Source organism: Colius striatus, chromosome 20 (assembly GCF_028858725.1).
Source record: "Colius striatus isolate bColStr4 chromosome 20, bColStr4.1.hap1, whole genome shotgun sequence".
NCBI lineage: Eukaryota > Metazoa > Chordata > Aves > Coliiformes > Coliidae > Colius > Colius striatus.
Window position 1 is genome coordinate 7,785,638 of NC_084778.1, and position 24,625 is coordinate 7,810,262.

The 24,625-nt window shown below is 43.0% G+C and overlaps 1 protein-coding gene across 6 annotated transcripts in view; it reads right to left on the reverse strand.

Moving 5' to 3' along the window:
- Positions 1 to 24,625, reverse strand: part of COL26A1 (collagen type XXVI alpha 1 chain) — a 176,289-nt gene that overhangs the window by 143,825 nt on the left and 7,839 nt on the right. For all 6 annotated transcript variants that reach the window (XM_062012562.1, XM_062012561.1, XM_062012558.1 and 3 more), the window contains exon 2: positions 5,684 to 5,806. Coding sequence is in view for 5 of the 6 variants with exons in the window: in XM_062012561.1 (XP_061868545.1) it covers positions 5,684 to 5,806 (123 nt within the window). In the remaining variant the exon portion in view is untranslated. The remainder of the gene's footprint in view (positions 1 to 5,683; positions 5,807 to 24,625) is intronic.

Genomic DNA, 24,625 nt, shown 5'->3' on the forward strand with positions numbered 1-24,625 from the left:
TTGCCAAAGGGGAGGAAGAGGATTCTGTTTAACCATGTCTCATTTAAATAACTTATTAAGAGTCTAAAACCTAGAAAACAGAAACTTTAACACCTCCCACCCCAAGCTATACAGGCCCAAGAAAAAAGACAAAGCATGCAGACACAGATGTCTCTATGTCACCAGAGTAATCATCAGTTCCTATCTTTACTAACAATTAGATTTCAGTGCTATGTCAGAGCAGCACTGCACTTCCCTACCAGCAAGGAAGAAGAGTGCCCAGGCAGCATGTCTGGACAAGATCAAAAGGCCTTCAGTTAGCAGCCTGGGGACACTTGTGTACAACCATAAAGCAAATGGCCCAGCCAGCAGCACACAGCCATCCACATTGGTCCTCAATGTGAGAGCACACCTTTGTGCTACAGCTCTAATCCCTTATGTACCCAGAGCCTCTATTTATCCTGCTCTCAGGAGCACCATTATCCTTCCTTTATACCCTGTGTCTGCAGGGGGGAGCAGGCAGCTTTTTCCAAGTGTAAGACTCTGGGAAATGAGGGAATTAAACACATAAAAGAGGTTGTGTGTAACAGAACTTCAAATAGCAATCCTAATGCACTGGAATAAGCTCTGGGATTTATTATTTAATCGACTGGAAAGAGAGAAGGATTTCCCTGTGGCATTCCAACTTCTGAAACTGAGGAGAAACATCAGCTACAGGCCAGTCTCTTGGGTGACAGATCCCTCACTTCTCCTAATGACTCAGTAGCAACTGAGTCTTCAAAAAGCAGAGATGACCAAAATGGATGAGCCCACAGAATTCCTGCTTTGTTATTCTGCAAACTAGCTTGTCAAATCCCTCTGGGAGCAGAAATGTGTTCAGTTTAAATGAAAACAACAGCAACAAAAAACCCCCAACATTCAAAAACACCAAACAGCAAGAATGGTCCATGCAAGCTGTGTAGCCTGCTTACACTAAAAACACCATCAGAAGCACACAGTATTTGATAAGCCAAACCAGCTAGAACACTGAGAGAAACACACATGCAATGACTGGCAGTTGGAATGGGCGTTACAGTCCACATTTGCCATGCTGCAAGAATGTTGTCCCCTTCCATCTCCCTCACCTTTGAGTAACATCTGAAGCTGACAGATGACTAACCATGTTTGGGCTTTCAATGGCTCTCCCTAAAGTATGGAGACCAGGTATGCTCATCCCTGTTCAAGCCAGCTATGGGTTTCCAGGGGAATCTTCAGATTCTCTGAAGTGCTGCAGAGACAGGATGCCCAAAGGCTAGAGTGAGGCAGCTATGAGACCACTGACTACAGCAAAAAATAGCAGCATAAAAGCTCACACAACCTTGCTGGGTACATTCATTTCTGTCATCCTTATTTCACAATAGAAGAGTCAGAGTATGCTGCCACAATCTCATTCCAGACAGGAGATAAGGATTTACACAGCAATAACTGTTTGAAGCAAAATATGTCTCCTGAAGGCTGCAACCATGCATGATCTGCCAAGCTCTTCACCTCATTCATTTACCTCCTGAGATATTGTTTTACTGACCAATCAGTCATAAACAGATAATTGAAATAAGGCTGATTTTGGTCAATATATCAAGAAATTGTCCTATGCTCAAAGTCATTAAACACACTGAGACAAAAGTACTTTTTTCATCTTATAGGTCAGGTGGCATCACTTGACCAAAGGCATAGGAAGTCACAAAAGCTCCAGCAGATGAATGCAAGGTCTCAAATCCTTGCCTGGCCTATGAGACCACCCTTCTCTGTGAGGAGAAGTGTCCTAAGCATGATAGACTCGTGTGTTAACTTGCAGCTGCTGCACCAAACTGATTGCTCAGGAGAAGGGGTACAATTCAGATGCCTGAGTTTAATGGAAGTTGAGAGACAGAGATTAGATTGCCATTGAAACACCAAGCTAGAGACTTTGTCCCTTGCTTCAGACAGATAAATGGCATGCAATTCTTATAAGTACACCAGGAGCTTCAGCCAGGCTGTTGGCAAGTGGCCTGTTCACTTCGTAGCGTGACAAAGCAAAGGCATATTCTATGGCGCTCAGAAGCTGAAGCCTTCACTGCACAAATGGAGAGAGTTCAAGAATAGAACTGCTGAGGAAGTCTCCAGCCAAGACTGCTCCAAAGCAACTCAGCACCCAAGCTAAATAAAGAGCCTGGGGTGGAGGGCAAGAACTGAGCAGCTCATCCCATCCCAGCCAAGATGACGACACTCCTGCAAAAGAAGCACAGCTGCCAGCTTCCCAAGAGCAAGTGAACAGACAGCAGAGACATCACACACTGAAGCTGTGAGGCTGGGGATCTCACTGATATTCCTCTGTCAAAGGCTTGACCCCGAGCTGCAGCTTGTGCAACAAGAGAAAGAAACATAACACGAATGAATGGGAGACGGGAAATGGATTAAATCCTTGTCTGGCCACACTGATGTCTGCTTGCAAACAGAGGCTCTGTAACAGAGAGCCCCTCTCCTGTCACCACAGGGTTGAGAGATGCCTTTGTTTTTGGCTGGCGTCCCTTTTGCTAGTGAGTAGCCTGATAACGGGTGCTGGCAGAATGAAAGCTCTCCCAGATATGGCTGACTCCCTGTAAACAAGGAGATGAAAACAGTTTGTTTCAAATCACAGCTGGGAGAAATACTATAAAGTCAAAACTGAACAGGCTGCCCAGGGAGGGTGTGGAGGCTCCTCCTCTGGAAGTCTTCAAAACCTGCCTGGATATGTTCCTGTGAGACCTGATCTAGGTGGGACCTGCTTTGGCAGGGGGTTGGACTGGATGATGTCTAAAGGTCCCTTCCAATCCCCCACCATTCCATGATTCATTCTATGATTCTATTAAAATAATGCCAATGGCTTACTGGCATTCTGCATTGCTTAGAGTCAAGCATAACATCATATGATTCTGGCTGGGCCTCCCCTTGAAGTTCAGGGACTAGAAATCTCACTAGAGGAGAATAGGAGAAAGCCTATTAATTAGGGGAAGGGTTGGAGGGGAAATAGGGCACCTAAGTTGAGTTTCCTGTTCTGTTCATCTTCTGTAGGGAATTTTGAGAGACCCATTGAATGAAGTGGTGCAGTATGGTGGTTGGTATAAGCTTGCAAACCCCTCAAAAGCCATTTTCTTAGCAGAAAAATAAGGAAAACAAGAACAACTTGCAAGGAACTGCACTAGCAAGTGAGGTGCCAAAGAGAAGAGGGATTCAACTGCTTTGTGAGTTTGGGAACTGTCTCTTATTGCTAGCTTTGGGATTTATCTGAAAGCAGCATTTACCCACGTTAGAAGAGAGGTTGGTGTTTCTTCAAGAAACGGTATATATTTAAGTGAAAGAGGGAGAAAATGTCATTTAAAAACAATTAAAACCTTGGCCTGACTGTGAGAAAGAAGAAAGTCAGTTATTCACTCATACATCCCTAGGTGCTGGCAATGTAACATTGATAGGCTTAAAACCTATGCACAAGAAATAAGACATCAACCACACGTGACTCAGAGTCACCAAATGTTGCCCACAGTAGTTACACGTCACAAGATCCATCATTTCAGCAGCCCTTGTTCAATTCTGTTATCAGAAGTCAGATGCACTCCTGAAATTGTGTTACCAAAAGTCAGAAGCACTCCTGGAAATAAGTAACCACTTACAAAAGATGTCTGAGAAGGGGATATCTTATCCATCAACACACTCAACTCTTAGGACCTCAGGGGTTTTGACTTCACTGCTTCTTGTTCTTGGGGCTCTCCCTTCAAACAAGGGCAGTCCAGGAAATTAGCAGCAACCAGCACATGCTGCTCCTGCTTTACCTTTGTTGATAACTGTGTGGCCTCCAGCATTTGTCAGCAGCTTTATGGAGGTCCCTGGGAAAGAGAAGTTCAGGGTCTTTGTCTACTAGCAAGCCTATCATATGATGCATGATTAGAGGATAGACAGTATAGTCATTTCCTTGGAAGGATGTAATTTATTTCACTTGTGCTTCCTCCCACTTGCATTAGTGTCCTCCCATCTCTTCTGGTACACTTCTTCATGGTGATTGTCTTCCAGAAACACAGTTCCAGTCAGCTGAGTTTTTATCAGCTGAGATCTTAAATATCAATAATCCCAGCTTCTTTCCATGATATTTTCACATAGAAAGAAAAACTGAGAAGTCTGCTGCCATTCTGCATTGTCTCCAAACAATTGGACTTGTCAGACAAGTATATTCAAACCTGAAAATGTTCCATGAATAACAATGTCACAACAGCACAAAGTGCTCCTAAAGTCTCTGGGTTAACAATGTAAGAATCAATGTATATGAGTAACTGCAGGAGCCCACAAAAAGGATTTTTACTAGTAACATGATCAATTGTTTGGTACTTATGAAACTACAGTTATGTTAACAAGGAAAAATAAGCAAGATTTTTGGCAAGTTTAGGAGACAAGGTGAAAGCTCACAAGTTTCTAATGACAATTATGTGTGTAAAAAGTCTGGGAAATTAAACAGCTTCAACAGAAGTTTGGCCATGACAGCGTAAAATATTAAGTGTTTCAACCACAGCCTTGCATAAAACAAGACCAAAGAGACACCAAAGCAGATATATTACAAGTGAAAAAAAGTTAGACTGACCACTGGCCAAATAGAAACTGGAGAACCAACTGTGGTAACTGCCACATGGAAAATGTGAATTCCAGATGAAGAGTCACAAGAACAGACTGGGAAGGTGGATCTCTGGGTGTTTAAGTGAGCAATTCACCCACATTCTGTCTAGGTTATCAGCTACAGGAGGACCTCAATCAGTGCCCTGTGGGTGAACTGGTAACAATAAAAATAAAATGACTGAGCTTTGTGAGCTAAATTATGGGCTTGACTACATGGGAAATTGTTAGAGAAGCTAGGTGTAAATTTAGAGCACAATGGCTTTTTTGCACCCATTCCCAGATGGGTGGGTAACATTCTTCTGCTCTGAGAATGGCTTTCAGAGAAGGCAAAGCTCAACAATACAAAGACACTTTGCATATTGAAAGGTGGTAGATGGGGATAGCAGTTTCACACATGTTTGGTTTTTTTTCCTTAAGTGGCTCCAAAAGACTGTAAATGACTAAAAGGCAAAGCAAGGCTCAGGACAAGTTTTTGACAAGTCACTCTCTCTAAGCTTTGTTTCTCTGGAGTGCATTGTGCTTTCATGCATGTCTCTAAAGGACATTGAGATGCAGGACTAAGTGCTGCAAGGAAATTCTACTCCAAAAGGTACAGGGCACATTACCTTTGTCCATCACCAGCTGCAAGGAATTTGATCAATGCTTTCCAGTGTATGTGATCAATATTTCACTCAAAGACCTGAGTATGAGGACTCCACATCAACAAGCCACACAGTGACAATGGTGCAGCATCCCTGCTAACCCTGTTCACTCACACTGCACTCTGTTGGACTTTATTTAGCTTCATGCATGACTAGCAGCAGCCTCCTGTGTGAAGTACAAACTGGCATTCCAACCTGAGTTAAACTGTTTCAGCATAGCTTACCCCTAATACTACACTTACCTTCATGTGCAATTACTCTGTAGCTAGCACCAGTTATTCTTTAGTTACACCACCATCATCACATTTGAGCCATTGATCTCAACCCTCTGTGCAGTACCTAAAAGCTAACCAGCTTAATGAGGAATGCAGGAAAATTTGGGCAACATGAGACATGAAGATTTTTACCTCACTAAGTTGGCACAAGGTCCCGGCCACCGGCAGCTCTGATAAACTCGCTGGATCACCGTTTCTGACCCATTCTGCACTTGGCAAGAGACTGTCCGTGTAACTGTGTAGTGACACCAATGCCTGCAGAGAGAAAGGACACTGTTAGTCCCAGGAAGACAGCAAGTTGAACCCAAACATACCAGACTGCAGTAAAAACAAACTTGTTTATTCTGCCAGCCATAGCTAGCCTAACTTGCAGTCTTTATTTCTTACCCCACCCTCTGCTCCCAAAAGTTGCAGAAAGATTCCCTGCTTCTGCCAACCTGAATCACAAGAGAACCAGTAATGCCTCTTGTTTGGTCCTCAGAGGCCAGAGTTTCATAGTACATAATTTAGTTCTGTTAGTTATCATAAACAATAGGACTTTAGGAAAAAAATGAATTACAAGTGGTTCCAAGCCTCATGGTAGCCAGTTCCCATTGTACTGGCCTTAATTTCAGCCTGCTCATTTATGGTATCACTCCCCAGCCTCCTACCATTCTGAACAACATCTGAGTTGGAAAATTCTGCTTTTTGGTGTGATGAAGCTCATTGTCAGCAAACCTCAAGTCACAATGCTTGTCCTGGTGAGGTTACAGACTAAAAATAGGCAAGAGAAAATGCAGGGGAGGGAGGGAGAAACTATTGTCTTGTGCTGTCTCATAAGTACACCAGAGAGACCTCCTCATTGTAAGGTATATGAGAAGGCAAAAACTGCAGTGTCAGCCCTGGGAATTGGGACCTATAGGCCCTTTTCCATCTCCTCTGAAAAACATCTTTGGGTTCCAATGTCATGCTTGAGGAGGGAAAAGGGGATACTTTTGTTTTCCCCTTGCAAGCATCATTCATATTTGCCAAATACTCTCTACATTTTTGCTTTTGTACCTCAATGCAGCTAATAGGTTTGAGAGCCATTTTCCCACTGATTTGGGATCAGAGCTATGATCACTAATGGGAAGTGGAAACACCAGCCTGTGCTCCAAAACACAAAGTGCTTATGCAAGCATTCCCTGCACATGCAGAAGAGACTTGGTTTCTCATCCATCTTAAAGCAAGAGCCTTCAGTAGAGTCAGTCCCTTCTGCTCCAAGTATCACAGTGGCTCCTCAGTCTTGCATGCCAAAAACCAAACTGCTTGCACAGTGGAAAGAGACACCTGTGCATCCCCTCCTTCCTTCCCCAACCCACCAGCCCCGTGGCAGTTTAATCTTTCTATTTGCCACTTCCAGCAGTTGTTCATTTGTTGCATTTTGTTTCCTTTTTGGATTCTCCTCCTATCTCTGCAGGAGGCTCCCTGCTCTCTGCATCACTCTCATTGCCATGAATAGGAGGTTCAGATGCCAGCAGCCCAGCCGAGTGCCACAGAGCACAGCAGGCAGGCTGGGGCCAGGAGGCTGCTCACCAAGCCATGGGCATGAGCTGCCAGGAGGGTGACTTTCTACTCTGTGCCATCGAACCCACCAGCAGCATCAAGGTAGAATCACATAGCTTTCCCTACAGACACTGCTCCTGCCCATAGTAAACTCAGTTGCAATTCCTCAACAGGAAGTATGGACTTACAGCCATATCTCAGATGACCTTGAAACCAGACTTCAGAGATTTCACACTTGCAGACCCCTCCTCAAATTCCCTGAGAGTTCTACCTCTCCTCATTTATAGACCTCAAATCTCTATTTCATACAAGCATGATTTGGACTTTGATTTGAGTGATGAAAGATGAGACAATTGCAAGCAAGGAGTTAAAAGCATTTGAAGGTGACAGTGCTGCTTATCTGTTGTGCAGTCACCTGCAAGACTTCCAAATCAGCAAGAGAAAAGGCTGAGGGAGGAAGGCTTATGGTAGCAGGACAGTTATGTTCTAGGTTGACCTGCTTCTGCAGAGGAATTGGACTAGATGATCTCTAAAGGTCCCTTCCAACCCTACCATTCTATGATTCTGTGTTTTGGCTATAAATTGTAGAACCGAGCAGACAACCAACTTCAAACACAGTTTCAGTGAGTTCACAGTGCCCAGAACAAGCCAATTGCTTCATTTCTCTGTAAGGTACTTAAGGAGTGCTCTTTCATTTGTCAGTGTGTACGTTAGGTGGAGCACTGCCCTGTGCACCCAGCGCTGCAATAAACTGATGGCATCTTTCTGAACTACAAAACCTGATTTGGTGAGTGCTTCCCTGTTCCAGACTTCAGTAACAACCCCAGGCTGGCAGGGAGGTCCATGCATGAATGTAGCTCCTGCTGCATTCAGATTTACTGAGGATGGTGGTACACATACGGGGATCAGACACTCCAGCACCCAAATATCTCTACTAACATCTACATCATCCAACCAAAGGGCAAAATGGGGAAAAAAAGATACAATGATTGAAGCTTCAGATCACATGATGACAGCAGATCTTTTAGCAGGCTGAACACAACTTCTGCTCCAAGTTTAAGGAGCAAAACCAGAAGCAGCAGAGATGGGAGATAAAGAGTGGAAATGTGATAATTCAACTTTTCTTTTTCCTTTTGCATGCACATGTGGTGCAATCAGACATTTCATCCTTCCAAGCCTTAGTCATGGGGTTTGTTCAGATGGGTGTTGCTGGATAAGATCTCTTCATGCCATGGGAACAGCCAGCTGAGCATGGAAGGAAAAGCAGCCAGAGGAAAGAGTGAGTGTGAGAGGGGCTGGGGAAATCACAGCTCTGTGTGATTTACCTTCAGCATGTTTTTAGCATAGTGCTTACAGCCATCAGAAAGACAGCACTTCTGCACAAGCCTCAGGGTAAAAGCACTTCACATCAGGCAAAAGAAAACCTGCACATCTACAGAACCTGACAAAATAATGGCAGAAGTACATGTCCTAAAAATATGAACCCCAAAACTTCTCACTAACACACAATGAGGAACTGGTCCCACCACAGGAGAGCAGTAGCATGCACACTGGCAACATGTAACAGAGCAGGAATACTAACACATTCAGACTAAAGTTATGGAATACTTTTAAACAGAGTGTAATTATGAAGGACTCAAGTGCCTCTCCTCATGTCAAGACCACTTTTCTTGCTTTTCAATGAAATCCAAATATATCCAATATTTACACATGCTTTGCTTTAACTGTTACATGGCTTGTACATGTGCCCCTCTGGCCTTCTCCCACTACAGCCATCTGGGAACAAGTACTGCTTCCATGATGTGGAGCTGGATTATCCCACACCGATTATTTCGCTCTAATACTGATTTTAGTGGGCTTCTAAGACAACTATGCCACTGTGTTGGGTAAACCCTTGGGTATCACCTTTCCAGGGATGGAGGTGAGGCTGACTGGCCTGTAGTTTCCTGGCTCCTCCTTCCTGACCTCTTTGAAGACTGGAGTGACATTGGCCCGGGTTTGTCAGGTGGAACAGGATCAATAGTCCATGGCAAAATAACAGATCCTTTGCTGAAATCTAGGGACAACCTTTCACCTAAGAGTGTAGTGACAGTGATAAAGTACCATGACATTTGTCACCTCGGTACTCTGAGTCTTCTCTAACATAGTGTGGGCCACAAGGGCAACCCAAAAATACTCAGATAATCTGACACAAACATAGATTTCTCTAACTTCTCTACCAACAGAAGGAAGAGTTTGGTTGCAAAGGTATTCAGGAGCTAAAGCTATGTTCCCACTTGCAAAACATCCCACTCTCAGCTTGACATAAACAGCATAGTTTTCCTACAAATGCAACTTTCAGGTGTTTGGTTTTCACTGTGGCATAGAAGCAGGTGAGATGGAAAGATAGGAACATAGCTGATCATATAATGCATTGGGATACACAGCTTGGAACTCACAGTATATATAATACCACAGTGACTACAACAGAAAGGAGACATAGACAAAACCACACCAAGATTTTTTTCTTTGCAAGCCAGAAGTCAGCAAGAACAGCCTCCAGAATGCAAGCAGGCTTCAGGCTTCAGACAATGTGTCGAAAGGCCCCATCAGGGCTTACAGAGATTATAAATGACCCTTTATATTATATACAGATGCTAGCAAGAAAGGTTTAGGACTTTTACTGGCATGCATCCAGGATGGCAGAGAATATACAGCTGCTAATTCAAAAAGAATACTCCAAGCAAGCAAACAAAATGATCCAAATAGCAGCTCCTTTAGGGCCGGGTCTGTCGGATCTCATTCATGCTCTTTGCTGGCATATTTAGCATGATGCCCCACAGTGTCTCATGGAAATGGTCTTCCATTGCTTTGCTTAGAGAAGCAAGTCTCACGTGGTCCATTTTTCCCAGCTGTTTCCAAAGAGACACCCTTCTCTAACACCTTCATGGACAACTGAGCATCTGCAGACCATGGGCTGCAAGCTATTGATTCAGTTGGTTTCAGTTCAAGGTGACAGACCAACATCTCACATCTTAATCACAGGTGACATGTTGTTCCAGAAGGAATACAAGTGTTGATGCCAGCAGATAACCAGTCATACTTACTGTGTAGGTTCCAGATGAGAGGACCTCAAAGAGCAGATGCATTTAGGGAGCTTGAGATCTGTAAGCAGATGCCAGGGAGGAAGCCCTATTCTGCACTCCACCAGCTTTCTGAACCTGCTGCACCCCACATCTGAAACCTTACTTGGGAGCACAGTTCACTCCCTGAAAACTCTGGATGTGTGTACAGTGAGAGAGATAAAGGACTGCTGAGTGTGGAGAAGCAAAACTGGTAACAAATACTCAAGCTATAATACTGTAAGTTCCAGAAGAGCCATATACTTGCATATCAAAGCTTAAATCCTGGCTAGTATGACCAAATTAGCTTAGAGTAATCACTTCATGGGTGAGAAGACACTGGCAGCAAGCTTCCTCTTCTGCCTTCTCACCATTTGGATTTGCACAGTACTGTTTCCTAAGCCCAGCACTCAAGGAGTATGTAAGGGATCCCTTACCTATTCTCCCACTGTGAACGCTTAGAAAGACTCACATCACAACAAAATTAGAGCCATTCCAAAAGCAATGTTTACTTCTTTCTTAGTCCAAACTGTTGGCTCTTATCCAAGCTTCTCAGACTCTTGAAGGTCCCTGGAGGATCTTCTAGGGAGTTTGCAAGAGAAAAGCCAAGTGGTTGCTAGTAGGTTTCATTTCACTTGACAAGTGATCACAAATTAAATGTCTGAAACCACTGGGCAGAGCCAGTCAGGACTCATCAAGCAGCTTGTTTAATCAGGAGTGTGTAACTTGAAAACAAAAGGCTATAGTCTTGCCTAATCACTTCTTTCAGTGGGATGACAGTTCATCTACACACACAGGAACTGATTTGCTGCCATGCCCTGTTAAGGACAGGCTACAGCAGGCAACACCTACCACACACAGAACCTTCTGGCTGATGTGTTCACTGGAGTGAAGGACAGAGGCTACAACTGCTGATATCCATGGCCTTAGAGTACACTTCATTGGAAATAATTCCACAAGTCAGACTCTGGGCAAAGTTATTTATGTTGTTGCAGACATAAGTAAAATGGAAACAGAGATTTAATGTGGTATTAGCACTTCCAATGAAAGCATATGCCACACAGTACAACCCAAAAACTCAAATCACCAAAACTGGCCAAGACAGAAACAAGCAAAGTCTTTCTGGGATGGAGGGGGAAAAAAATCCAAATCCAGAGATTTTATATGAAGGATTGTTTCATCAGCACCTGTTGCATGTGTTTGGGCATGAATTGACTCTCCTCACTTCCAATAAATATTACAGAAGTCTCTCAATAAGGTCAGTGTTTCTGATGCTCATCATTTGCCCTAAAGCTTTGTGCTGTGTAAACAACTGCACCGAATTATCATTTTGTTTCCATAAGGATAACACACTGTGTGTTATACTTAGCAGAGATCAACATTTAGGGCACAGAAAACAGTAGGAGTGTTTTGATAGTTAGATAGATTTTCCCAAGTTTCCTCATAACATTTTGCACTGGAGCTATCAATTTCCCTGCAATTCGAGAGAGGAATTTCAATAATATCAGAAGGTCCTTGACTTTCACTGGGAAAAAGTTGACATTTTGACTCAATGAAAGCAAATGGTGCCCTTTTTTCTGTGTAAATAATACAGCATCCCACTTGCTTTGCCAGAATAGCAATCCATGTGTTGTGTGTTGGAGCTCATCGTTAGGAGAGGTTAGTTATTTATACACTCTGCTGAGGCCAGGAGCAGAAGTTGCCCTCTACATGCCAAGAACTCCAGCTTCAAAGGCTGCCAGGCTCTCTAGGGTATCTCTTCCTGAACCTTAACTACATTACTCTCTTCTTATTTACAAATACAAACCTTCTTGGATGTGCTTTGACTCTCATCAGGATCAAGTTTGCCAGCTAATTCAGTTGTCTGTGACCAGATTAGTCTTGTACTGCTGTGGTCTGGCTAAAAAGGAAACAATCCCATCCCATGTTACCAGAAAGCTCAGATAAAAACCAAGCTGGGCTTAAGTTTGACCAGCTCTTGACCATATTTATATTCTCCCAAGATAACCAGGTGTTAGGGTCCAAGGCTGTCATTCAGCTCTTGTCCAGCTGCAAAGCTCTGTTGTGAGCACCAGTCTCCACAATATCAGAATGTTAAGAATAGTTGATGGAGTGATTCAACTGTAGACTAACAGAGAATTTCTAAGGACTTCATGAAAGACCACCTAGCAGGGTCCAGGGGGTGGCTGTACTCAAATTTATGATGGCAAGGTTCAGTTCAGTTCAAAGCAGAATCTGCTCTTCCATTACAAAGTTTGAAGAGGGCTGCAAGTCAGAAGACACGACAAGCCACAGTAATCTTGTTGTCAATATTGATGTTTTCCGCATGCCTTACTCCCACTGAGTACTTCATAGTCACTAATAGAGGCTACCCTGACTCCTATGAAAAAGGGAGAAAAATCCTTGTAACAGCCCATTCACTCTGGGAAAAGAATAAAACTGGAAGACTGCTAGTGTTTCTGAAGCCAGACAGCAGCAGCAGCTAGTTGAAGCAGCAGAGAGCCAGAGGCACGAAGAGGAATAAGACAAGTTCCAGGTCTCCACAATGTTGATCAGACAAAGACTGGAAGAAACTCCAATCTTTCTACACACACCCCCACCTCCCCAATAAAAGCTTGAAAAAAGTGGCCATAAAAACAAGCTCTGGCTAGCAGAGTAAGATGGGACAATTTATCTAGGTACCTCCCAATAGCATAACCCTTCCCCTGGGGGCAATATGTTCTGTGCTTAGTGCACTTCAAATACTCAGTTGCCAGTAACAGTCTTAAGTTTTCCCACACAAAGTGGATTATCAGAGACTGCTGGAGGGAGTTTAGTCCTAGAGGAATCTTTACCTCTATGAAATGCAGTTCAGTCTGCACAATAGCTTTAACTTTCAGCAAGCTCTGCAGCCAAGTGCATTTAATTGTGCTTTCCTTGCTTTGTTGTGTGCATGGCTGACCTTCCAAACAGCATTACCTTGAGGGCTGAACTTGCTTCAATTAATAGGAAACTGTGCAAAATTTTGCCTTATCCTTCTGCAGCCATTGAAGTTACAGGAGTTAAGGGAAAAACCTTTCCCTACTGGAATTGTTAAAAGCCTAGAAGCAGAATAGCCAAATAGCATGGAGCCACGGGTGCAACAAAGAGGGAATCCAGCTCCCCAGAGCAACATTCAGCTTCTTCAACCATGATACCATTCCTCATCTCTTCCAATTCCCCAACTCATTCACAAAGCACCTTCCAACTGCTGTAACTAATGAAGGAGGGGCTGTGAAGATGATAGCACTCATCTATTACACACACTTGATTCATTTGAACAATAGATCCACCCTGTAAATCAGCACTAATACGACAGAGGCAGATGAGGACTTTAAAAAGGTTGAGAAGGCAGGCAGGTATCAGAATTAATCATGTCCAATATATGTTTCTTTGTGCCCGTGTTTCTGTTTAAATGTGTTTAAGGGGAAAGAGGTGAGAAGGCACAAGGTATATTTCTCTAACATAAAGTCCAACTGACACTCACTACCCCACTCCTCTCAGTGCCATGTTCCAACCGAATCAAATGATAAATATGGTCAAGCTGAACCATAATTACCTTCATCATGAAAATGAAAGAAGTTAGTCCATGATTGAGTGCTCAGAAATAAAAGAGCGTTCGCTCCTTTGAAGTGCTTTGCTTCTACAGGCATTCTTCTAGGCACTGAACTGTTTTGCTGCTCCCTCCCCCAAGCTTATTGCAATCAATGAGAAGACAGTAGTTTCCAGTGTTCACAGAGGGAGGGAAAGAGGAAACATAAAAATATCTATGGAATCTGTCTTTGTTAAATTAGACTGACTTGATGGAATTTGGCATTCAATATCCATGCAGCGTGGAAATCATGCACAATTACAACCAAGTATGTCATTTTCACAACATAAAAGCTCCTTAAATTAGAGCCTTTCAAAAGAAGAACCTGAGTCTAAGCATTTTTGCACAGCTGGATAACCTGGCTGTAGATAGGTCTCTTACCTTCTCACTGCCCATACATCTGTAGTACTGGTTTGTTCATTCCTAGAAAGCCTGGCCTAGAAGGGAGGGGTGGGAGCAAGGACAAAAGATCTTCTTAAGGCCTTGATTAAAATTGCAGAGCTGGGATTTGAAACATTGACTATCCATCTGAAATATACCCCTGTTTTCAAAGACAACGTTTGGCACTTGTCTGCGTGTCCTCCCCTGAAGATGTGATCTAGGACTGTTGAAGTAGAGGGCAGTGGCCCTGATCTTCATTCAAGTACAAGACTAATTTCTATTTCAGTACCTCTAAATTTATACAAACATAAATTCATTCAGAACTGAACTCTAACTTTGAATTAGCAGGAAGGGAGACTGTAAGTGGAAAAACAGGACACTGACACATGCCTGCTTGTGCTCTAAACCTTTGCAGAGAGAAAAACTCAAAGAAAACTAACAAAGATTCAGCAACACTGTAACAGCATCTTATGCTTTACTTGCACTTCTGTTGTGGCTACTGAGCCTCCTCCACCATCCATAGTCAGCACCCATAGCTGTCTAACTCCTCTTGCTACATTACATCATAACAAAACAACATTTTGCACAATTGGAGTCCTGCAAAATGGACAAAGACTGAACAGCATCTGCTCCTACATTTATTTTTTTGCTTATGGAGCTTTGTATAGACAACATTGCATCTTTGTGTTTCACATTCATCCCTCTGTTGCCAAACTCACAGCACTTACCAGCAACAATGAAAGCCACATGCATGTCAGGAACACAGGGACTCTGCCTAAATGAAGTAGTGTTTCTCATTAGCATTATACTGACACCAACGACCACAAATTACAACAAGAACAAAAGGCAATGTCAGAAGGAGAGCATTGAGTTATCAAAGAAAAAATTGGGATGGTATGATCAAGTCATTGCTTCCTATTAATTGCTTGTTAATCTACTCATATAGCTGCACATTTCAGGTTTTTCCTGGAGCTGAACTGTGGAGATACCACTGGCACTGGAGATGGGTACACCCTCTCAGTAACTACAAAGAAAGAAATATATTGAAGGAGATGCCACAGATAAAACATTGGTTTTTCCCTTTAAGAGGATACATTTCCCCCAGCCCCCCTCCCACAAAGCTATTTCAACATTCGGTGTCTTGTAGGCCAAAAAAGGCATTGGAAAACAAATCAGAGCATCAGCTTCAGATTCACAAGTGTTAGGGTGCAACTGGAGATACCCATACAGACAGCTGTGCCAGGTAAACAGACTCCAAAACTCTTTTAGCAACATTTCTCCTACCTACCCTCCCTCCTCTTTTCTGTGTCACATTACAACCATTTTGTTCAATCCAGATCTTCAACTTGTTCAGCAACTTGTAAAGGAGTTTTTGGCCCTGGGTATACAAGAGACTGTGTTATCAGACCTTTCTATGATAGCCTATCCATGATGTGGTTGCCCATCACTGTTGGGAACTAGATTCCATGAGTCATGGGGATCTCTGTCTACAGTGACGTTGCAGCGAGTGTGCAGGGTCAGCATTATTCCACTTTCCTTCTGTTCCAGGTGACTGCTGTACAGAGAGCCAGACAACAACCCCATTGAAATTGCTAAAGAAACAGCCTTTCCTCAAATGCAAGGAAACCCTACAGCTTTCTAATGTTTCCAGTGCTGAAGGAGGAGATTAAAAACTATAAGCCAGTCTAGACAAAACCATCTGCTTAATTTGCTTTGAGATCAACAATTCCTCTTTTCCCTTTTGATTTGTCAGCTTAGCACTTGCATGAGGCAGGACAAGGGGTGATGGGATGAAGCTAGAACACAAAAAGTTCCACTTAAACATAAGAAAAAACTCTTTCAGTGTTTGAGTGAGGGAGCCCTGGCACAGGCTGCCCAGAGGGGCTGTGGAATCTCCTTCCTTGGAGGTCTTCAAGGCCTGCATGGACATGTTCCTGTGTGACCTGATCTAGGTGAGAGCTGCTTCTGCAGGGGGGTTGGACTAGATGATTTTTGGAGGTCCCTTCCAACCCTACCATTCTATGATTCTATGAGGCATCTGAAGTTTGGGTACCCATCAGCCACTATTTGTATGAGACAAGACTACTGCTGGTGCTCCAGGAAGATTTTTTAGGGTCAGCTGGACCCACACCTGTACTCCAAGAACAAAGCACTTTTCTCCAATAAGTCTACTGATACACCAAGTCATTCTGAATACCAGGTTGTATTGCATGAAGTAGATAAAGCAGGCTGTCTTTCCCTTACCCAGCTCAGAGAGCTCCAACATGAGCCAAACAAGGCCCCAGTTCAAGAAAAAACCCAAAGCCTTGAAAATCTCTCTGCCTGGTATTCAAAGTGTTAATCAGTGTGAAAAACAAAACCCAAAGCCTGTGTATTAATTTGCTATTTAAATTGAAAACTTTTTATTCCATGCCTGCCATGGCCCAAGGCTGTCCTGGGCGTTACTACAATAAAAAAACCATTTGGAAAATAATCCTATTGTTCCAGTCACACCCATGGGAGTTTCATGTGTAGGGAAGTAGGAACATCAAAACTGAGATCTGTTGTGTGATCAGAGAGCTGAGTTTGCCCTTTACAATAGTCAGTTTTTATTCAAGTGCATGTTGGGAGAGAGATCAGATACAGCAAGCTAAGGTGGTAGGATGTCTCAATGGCTCTAAGGTTAATGAATTCCTACTTGCACAGTCTAAAACTCTCAAAAACCACCTTTGGTGTAGTAAACTAGCTATACCCTTTACACACACATAAGTTCACATCCTTGGGTGCTTAGGTGATCATATCTTTTCCCTTCCCTGCTTTGCTCTCAAGCCAGTCATTCTCAGTGCCCATCTCAATGGGGCAATGAATAGCCCTGAAACACTTCCAAGTCACCAGCCTTTTCAAAGTGCTCCCTCTGCACTAAGTGGAAGCCTCATTCAAAGCTCCACAGAGATGTAACAGTTATACCAAGTGGAAGCCTCATTCAAAGCTCCATACAGATATAACAGTTACAGCCACACAATCATCTGCTACACCAGCGACCTCCTCTTCACCTTCCTCCTGACTCCCACTCTTACACTCTGCATCAGTCCAATGTCATAAAAAGTAACTACATAGCATTTGCTGTAGGTCAGCTCTTCTGCACACAGTAGTCCCAAACCCCTGCTAGTGAACACTGTATTGCCTCATCAAGTTTTAAACACACTCTTAAGCAGATGGTATCCATTTCAATCATGCAGAACCCACTGTACTTCAATATCTGTCTATAGTGTACTTTGTATAGTATCTATAGATGGATATCAAAGGCATTTGGAAACAAAGTGGTCTAACTACCTATTTTCAATGTAAAAGGTTCTTCTGCTTTTAACACATCTTTCTTAGCTTTCACTGGTTTTGGAAGCAGTCTCTATACCTCCTTCTAGCCAAGAACAATCATTTGTATTCACCTTTTAAACCTTGTTGCAATCCAGTTGATTCATTAGAGAAAGAAAAAACCTTACAAAAAGAAAGTCTTTCTCTTGTGAACAGAAACACTAACACCTTTCTCTATTATTAAAAAATTCTTGAGCAATCTAAGAAACCGCTTTAGTGCCTCGGTGCTTTGGAAGCCTCTATTTGGAAGGGAGATGGTCTTGAGGGAGGAGATCTACATTTCAGTATCCAGGTGGAAAAGGGGTTTGATTTGGCCAAGTAATAACAACTGAAAAAAACCCTCCATAGCCTGTGCACGCACAGTAGATTCCTTAGGAATGATAACACTGCCTTGAAACATTCCCGAGTACACACGTGGGAAACTGTGGATGAGGAGAAACCGGCACTGAGCAAGAGAGAAGGGACAGCAGGAGGTCTGAAGGAGAGATACAGACATTTGGCTAGAAAAAAAATCCCTGCCCTGTTCTGTGGGGGATTAGAAGTATGGCCAGCTCCATTACGTGGGGTTTGTGGGGTTTTTTGGTTGCTGATGAAGTTTAAAATTACTTGCCAATGCAAAAGGCCAGGGCAACCTATCTGTCTCCACCAAAGCAAAGTGGAAAATTCTAGAACAGTGTTTTAACCACAAATGTAGCAAGGGTGCAAAGTGATGCATAGACATGATCCAACTTCCTAAAGCTAAGGCTCCAAAAGCGTCCCTTGCTGCTTTGCTGGGAATGGGAATGTCTAGACTTATGGGTGTGAAGAGTTTCAGTCTAGGTGTGCAAAGAAACAATGGCTGATGCTAGATATACCTACATCCCATTTGAGATACATCCTACTTGTAAAAGCTTATGGCAAATTCAAGGCAACACCATTAAAGACAGATGACCTTTTTTCCCCCTCCTCTCCTATTCCCATAGATTTACTCAAAAACAGAAGATACAGAGGATTAAAAGTGATACAAAAAAAGGGCATAGAAGACAAAAGTTTGATTAAAACAAGTAGTTATGGCCTGAATTTTGTTGATGAGTGACAGTTATTCTCTATTTCTGTAACCATTTTGTAGTTTGGGAGGAACAGAATACTGTTGCTTCACTTACTGCAGGCAAACCAGCAAACCAGTGAATGACACAGGGTGGCTCAGTAACAGTCTACTGGTTACTATTACTCTGAGTACATATGCAAACAGCCTTCACACAGCACAGCTAAAACTTGCTTCTGCTTTTTCTCCCCTCCTACACACATACGTGAGAGTTTTCCTTTATACCTTTCAGTGCAGCTTGGAGAAACTTTTACATGTGGTGTTTCAATAAAGGATGCTGCTCAGATGGGTTGTGGAGTATCCTCCTCTGGAGATGTTCCAAACCCACCTGGATTAGTTCCTGTGTGACCTATTCTAGGTGGTCTTGCTCTGGCAGGGGGGTTGCACTGGATGATCTTTCCAGGTCCCTTCCAACCCTTAAGACTCTGTGACAATGCCAAATCCAGCCACCCCATAAGCAAAGTCAGCAGCTGCCATCACAACAGCACTCACTTGAGGCATTTATAAGAAAGCATGTAGAGATGTCATACACTAGCCAAGTCACTCAAAACATCAGCACTGAATGTCAAATGGCTCTGAGACTCATCTCACTTACCTCTTGCAGCACAAAAACCTGGTTTGAGTTTTAGTTGAAAACACTCTCACATACACAAATCAAAAAGCTTGAACCTCAGATCATAGAGCAGGGAGTGGCAGAACAATAACTACTGAACTGTTTCCCTCTGCTGCCAATAGGTCCATGACAACAGCCTCTTCACTTACTCAATACTTACTGGCAACATCTGAGACACAAGTGACTCCCAGGCTCAATCAAGACACCAGCTGAAGTGTCTGATACAACCTATCTGGTTCCTAGTTGCATTCAGCTCAGGAGCCAAGTTGTGATGATTCCTGTCATTTCCACATCCCCCAGTGCAGACAGACACAGTTTCACTCACACCTTCCCAAAGCTTACAAAGGAACTCCTCCAAAAACTACCTGGGAGATGAAAGTTTACTTTCAACAGAATTCAAGTCATTTGTAGGAGCTGCTTTGAAACCTTCTACTTCAGAAGCCAGTAACCACTTGGCAGGGCCTGACAGACATAATTAGAGAGCTTGATTGTTTCAAAAGATATTAACCAAGCAAATGAATACGTTGCTACGGTCCTTGCAATAAATTTCCAGTGGGTTTTGTTGCAGAAGTCTTGAAAAAGTTTTAGTAGACTTTTAATTACATTGTCAGGACTCGAGTATTTTTCTGGTGCTTGTCAAAACAGGATCCTATTATTTCTGCTAGCAAGGCACACTCATTCAAAGCTTATCCACAGGCCTACAGCCTAAGAATTCTGACAACTTTGTAATCCAGAATTTTTGTATCATTTGTGATACACATTAGTGACTTCCAGTAACAGTGGCCCAAGAGACAGCATTTTACTGCATGATAGTTTAAACCATTTGGCTCAGTGCTGTATCCTGAAATACACTGCAGGGAGACTATATATTATGCTGCAGGTTACGCTGATTTACAGCAGCGTGAAGCCAAGTGCTGTAACATCCTACGGAGTCAATGTGCTTTTTTACGCTGTGCCATACTTCAGATGCTGCACAGGAACAGAGAAAGTTTGCAGCATCACAGCACAACACATCTGCCTTTGCTCAAAGGCTGGTACTGTGTGGCAGCACCAGCTGTTGCAGGCATTTCCACACTAATCCCATCGGTCAGTGCTGCTTTTGGAGGTATGTTATACATTCAGCCTCCCACAAACTTTCACTGCAGTTAGGGAAAGGAAAGCACCACAGTCTGTGTCATCACCCAGCCCTCCACTGCTGTGCAATGCAGCCTGCCCTGCTCAGCACCTCCCTCTCCCACCTCTCAGCTTATCCTCCAAACTAAACCCTCTCTGCAAAGATTAGGCAAAGACTAGCTTCCAAAGACTAATTTCAATCATCCAGGCTCAGAGAGGTGCAGTAAACAGGGAGTACAATGACTTCTATTCTGTAAGGCTGGAAGTTTATACAAGTGCCAAGTATTATCATTCACAGATTTATTATAAACTTGTGCATATATTCATATACAATACTTAGGATTTTGCGGCTTTGTCTCTCAGATCTAACCACACCCTCAGGAAACACTCCCCAGAGCATTCCCTTACATGAAGGGAAGTTGTACTGTTCGCATTTTATTTAGGGGAAAGAAAAGAGAGAGTCAGGATTTGCAAGTCTCAGTTCTCAGACTCTGTGCTGCTCTACAGAATATTCACTGAGCATTTAAGAGACTGTTTTTTTCTTGGGAAAAAGGGTGGAAAACAAAGTCATATGAATCAGCCAGCTGATAATTAAAAGCAACTAAATCCAGATCACTTTAAGCTGCACATGAGAATCTGAACTCCTCAGATGCCGAATTCCTCTGCCGACCAGAAAAGCCAGGGTCACTTGCCCAGCTGGTCACTATTGTTCTGTCCAATAAAGTTCTGGCAGGAATGCATGTTTAACAAAATACAGAGATTAGACATAGCAAAGAATGCAGCTCCCCCCTCACTGTTTAGGTTAGTGGGGTTTACCATGTTGAAATACTGAAGCTTAAGCATATCAGATTTTCTCTGTCCTGTACTGCTAGTGCCAGTGACAGACACAAGCTGACAGCTCAGTTCTCAGGATTGCTGCCATTTTAGCTTTAAGTTCATTAAAAGCAGCATAAAAAGTTCACCTCAAAGCTGCAATGACCATTAATTAAATTAGTGTTTGCTTGGGGATGCAGAGTACCAAATGAGAAAAGCTCTTTGGACCTCCCATGTGCCAAAAACTCTTGAAGGGAAATTTAAACCAAGCCCTAGGCTCAAGGGATCAGATTTCAAGAACCTTGCAATAGGGTAATGTATCTTCAAATGTCTTAGGATAGCCTAGATAGCTGGGAAATATAGTGACTAGATACAGCATCAAAATGGCAATAACCTTCCTAACATGTGACTTGGCTCCTGCCAATTCAGAACCAGGATGTTTAGCTCAATGTTTAGCTCAGTTTACAACAAGGTACACGGGCCTGGAGTCAGATGTACAAAATGACACAAGTCATACAGAGAATCCTAGAGAGATCTTCTGAGATCTTGCCACAACACAGCTTTTACCAAGTCAGATGCCATGCACAAAGCATCTCCAATACCCCACTGGGCCTAGAGTTTCTCAGCTCAAAAAAAAAAAAAAGAATTATAATAACTGGCAGATATTTGTAGACTCTCCAGCAGATTTGCAAAGGATATAGTCCTTGGAGAACTGTGTGTAAGAAGGTTATGAAAAGCCTGGCTACACCTCAAAGGTAATGGCTTATATTTAGAGATACCAAGGATTCATAAGTTCCCCTGCAGGTGGTAAGGTAGCTCACACTGTGTGAACTGTGGTTTATAGGCAGGAATTAGCTCAGATTCTGTTACCAGGGCAGTCTCTCCTCTTTCTCTCATCAGAAAAAGCTGAAAAATACCTTAGTCAGAGAGACACGGTAGATCTCCAGCACGTACAGCTGAGATATGGAGCTGCTGACAGACAAATCAAGGCATTTTCTTCTAGGAGAGTCTTTTTTAGCCATCCTAGTGCAGCATCAGAAACCTTGCTTTACCTGGTATCACTTTCACTGCCACCTCAAAATACAAACAACTCAGTGCTTGCACAAGATACAACGATGAGACAAGCAGCCAGACAGACCACACTGAGCAGGGTGGCAGAAACAAGCAGTTCTGGGGAAGCAGAAGAGGGAATCAGGCAAGAAGAAAGCCAGGAAGCTGAGCAACCTGAGGCAGGATGAAGAGAAGTGGCATCAGATGAAGGAGGGGGAAAAAAAGAGCAAGAAAGACTTTTTTCTTTAGGGAAAACACAAGCAGAATCTCCCTTGGGTTGGAGTGTTAAATTCATGTCAACCCCTGCTTCACACACAGGCACAGTGGAGGGCTGTTGGTAGAGCTGTCACCCATTGCTGCCTCAAATGAGGATCTGAAAAAGCTCCCTGTGCTCTGCTGTGTTTATAGCAATAATGAGAGCCTGGAGGAAGGGGTTAGAAACATCTGAGTTTAATAAGGGCTAAGCAGCACACAGCAAAAAAGAAATGTCTGCCCTTCCGTTCAGGGCTACCACACCCCAGCAAGCACTGCAGCACCAGGCCAATGGGAGCCTCAGCACAGAGACGTTATGTCATCCAAGCACCGCAGCAGCCCATCTGCCCCAAGCCTTTTCACCATGAGAAGGAGCATTTCAAACCAAGCTGAGAGCTCCCAGCACCACACTTATGAATGGCTAAATAAGCAAAGTCCTGTGGGGAAAAAGCAGATGTTGATTGACCCCAGGCAAGAACAAAAACAAGCCAAGGACAGAAGGGGAGTTTTCATGCAGTGCCTTAACTGAGCAACACCATCTCACAAGGGCAAAAGGAGTATTTGGCTTATTTAGCACCTATGCTGCTGCCTTTTCTTAGTCTTAAACAGTTCTAACATTCCCATTCCAGTTTCTCACACAAAAGAGAAGCCCAGTAAACTTAGTGCTTAGGTCCTGCAATTGCATTTGCTGCATCTCCTTCCACATTTCTGCAGGGTTCTTCCCCAAAACTGTCTTCACATGAAACAGGTATCTTTCATAAAACACCTCTTCCTGCACTGCCTTTATGAGGCACTTTCTTCCCATCACATGAAAAGTGGAAAGCAGGAACCAAGAGTCTTGTCCATCTGCAAAGTCAAAACCCACTCCCCTTAGAATATACACACACACACACACACACAAAGGGGGTGGAGGAGTACCACACACCCAGAAGAAACAGGACTAGACTTGCTCTTAACACTACAGATTCAGTTCAACTTGGTTACATGACCATGTCCATAGAGATATTCCCCTGCCTCATGATTTCATTGCACCGGCATTTCTGAGATGTTCTGAGCAAACACATGCCTGTATCTAGTGCAAATACTGCAAAGAATATCACTTCCACCCAGTTCCTAGGGGCAGAAAAAGTTGGAACTGATTAAAAAGTCATCTGACAACATAACCTGATGTCAAGATTGGACACAAATAGATGCATTTCTCTGAAGTGGTACCTCACATTAGCTTTAAAGTTTTGACATGTGGTTTGTTTGCTCAGGACAAAGGAAGGTGCCTGGATCACGACAGCCTTACTCAGCTCTCATGGGACAGGGGAGACACACAGCAGACCACAGAGAAGTAAAGAGAAGAGTCCTACATAAGAGAACTTCATAGATACTTTCTCAGCTTTCAATAAGATTGGTCCTCTCAAAAAGATCCAACTATTCTGAAATAGCCAAGGCATAAACATTGCAGGCAACACTTTAACCTAAGCACGCTCTTCAGTCAGACATCTGCTCATCTCCCAAGAGGAGGAAAACATTAAACTTGTCAAAAACAGCCAAAACATCTAAACCATGTTATTCCATGCAATAAATTGCAAGTCAACAAATAATTGTTTCTTCCTAAAAAGGAGATAAGGAACAATAGCAATAAGGAACAACATCAGGGTTCCTACCTTTGCTCCTTTCTGTAATAGTATTAAGGGCTACAATTCAGATCAGTGCCCCATTGTGCATAAATACACTAAGCTGGAGCTTTAGTGTTATTCAGCTACATAAAAAGTTGGGAAATTGCAGGACAGTAACACAATTAGTAGCATTATGCTTTTTTAACTTTTGCAGCTATGATCCTTAAGCAAGTCTTTGTGATACCTCAGCTGGCACAGACTAGTTTTATGCTCAAAGCCTCAAAATAAACATTATGCCTCACTGAAAGTAAATTTAAGCACAGTCTACATCTCCCTAATTAGAAGTGAGTTGAGAGCTTTGAGCTTATTGCAGAAATGAGGTTGGATGAATTTTAGTATGACCCAACAGAGAGGTAGTCTATGCTTTACCAAACAAGAATGTTTCCAGACATGCTAAAGATCTAATGCAGGACAGAGCATGAATAGCTGGTCCATTACTCTAATCCAGAAGATCTAATACACTCTATGCTTTCAATCTCTCATCATTACCTCGTTCTTCATTTTCCTCCTTTACC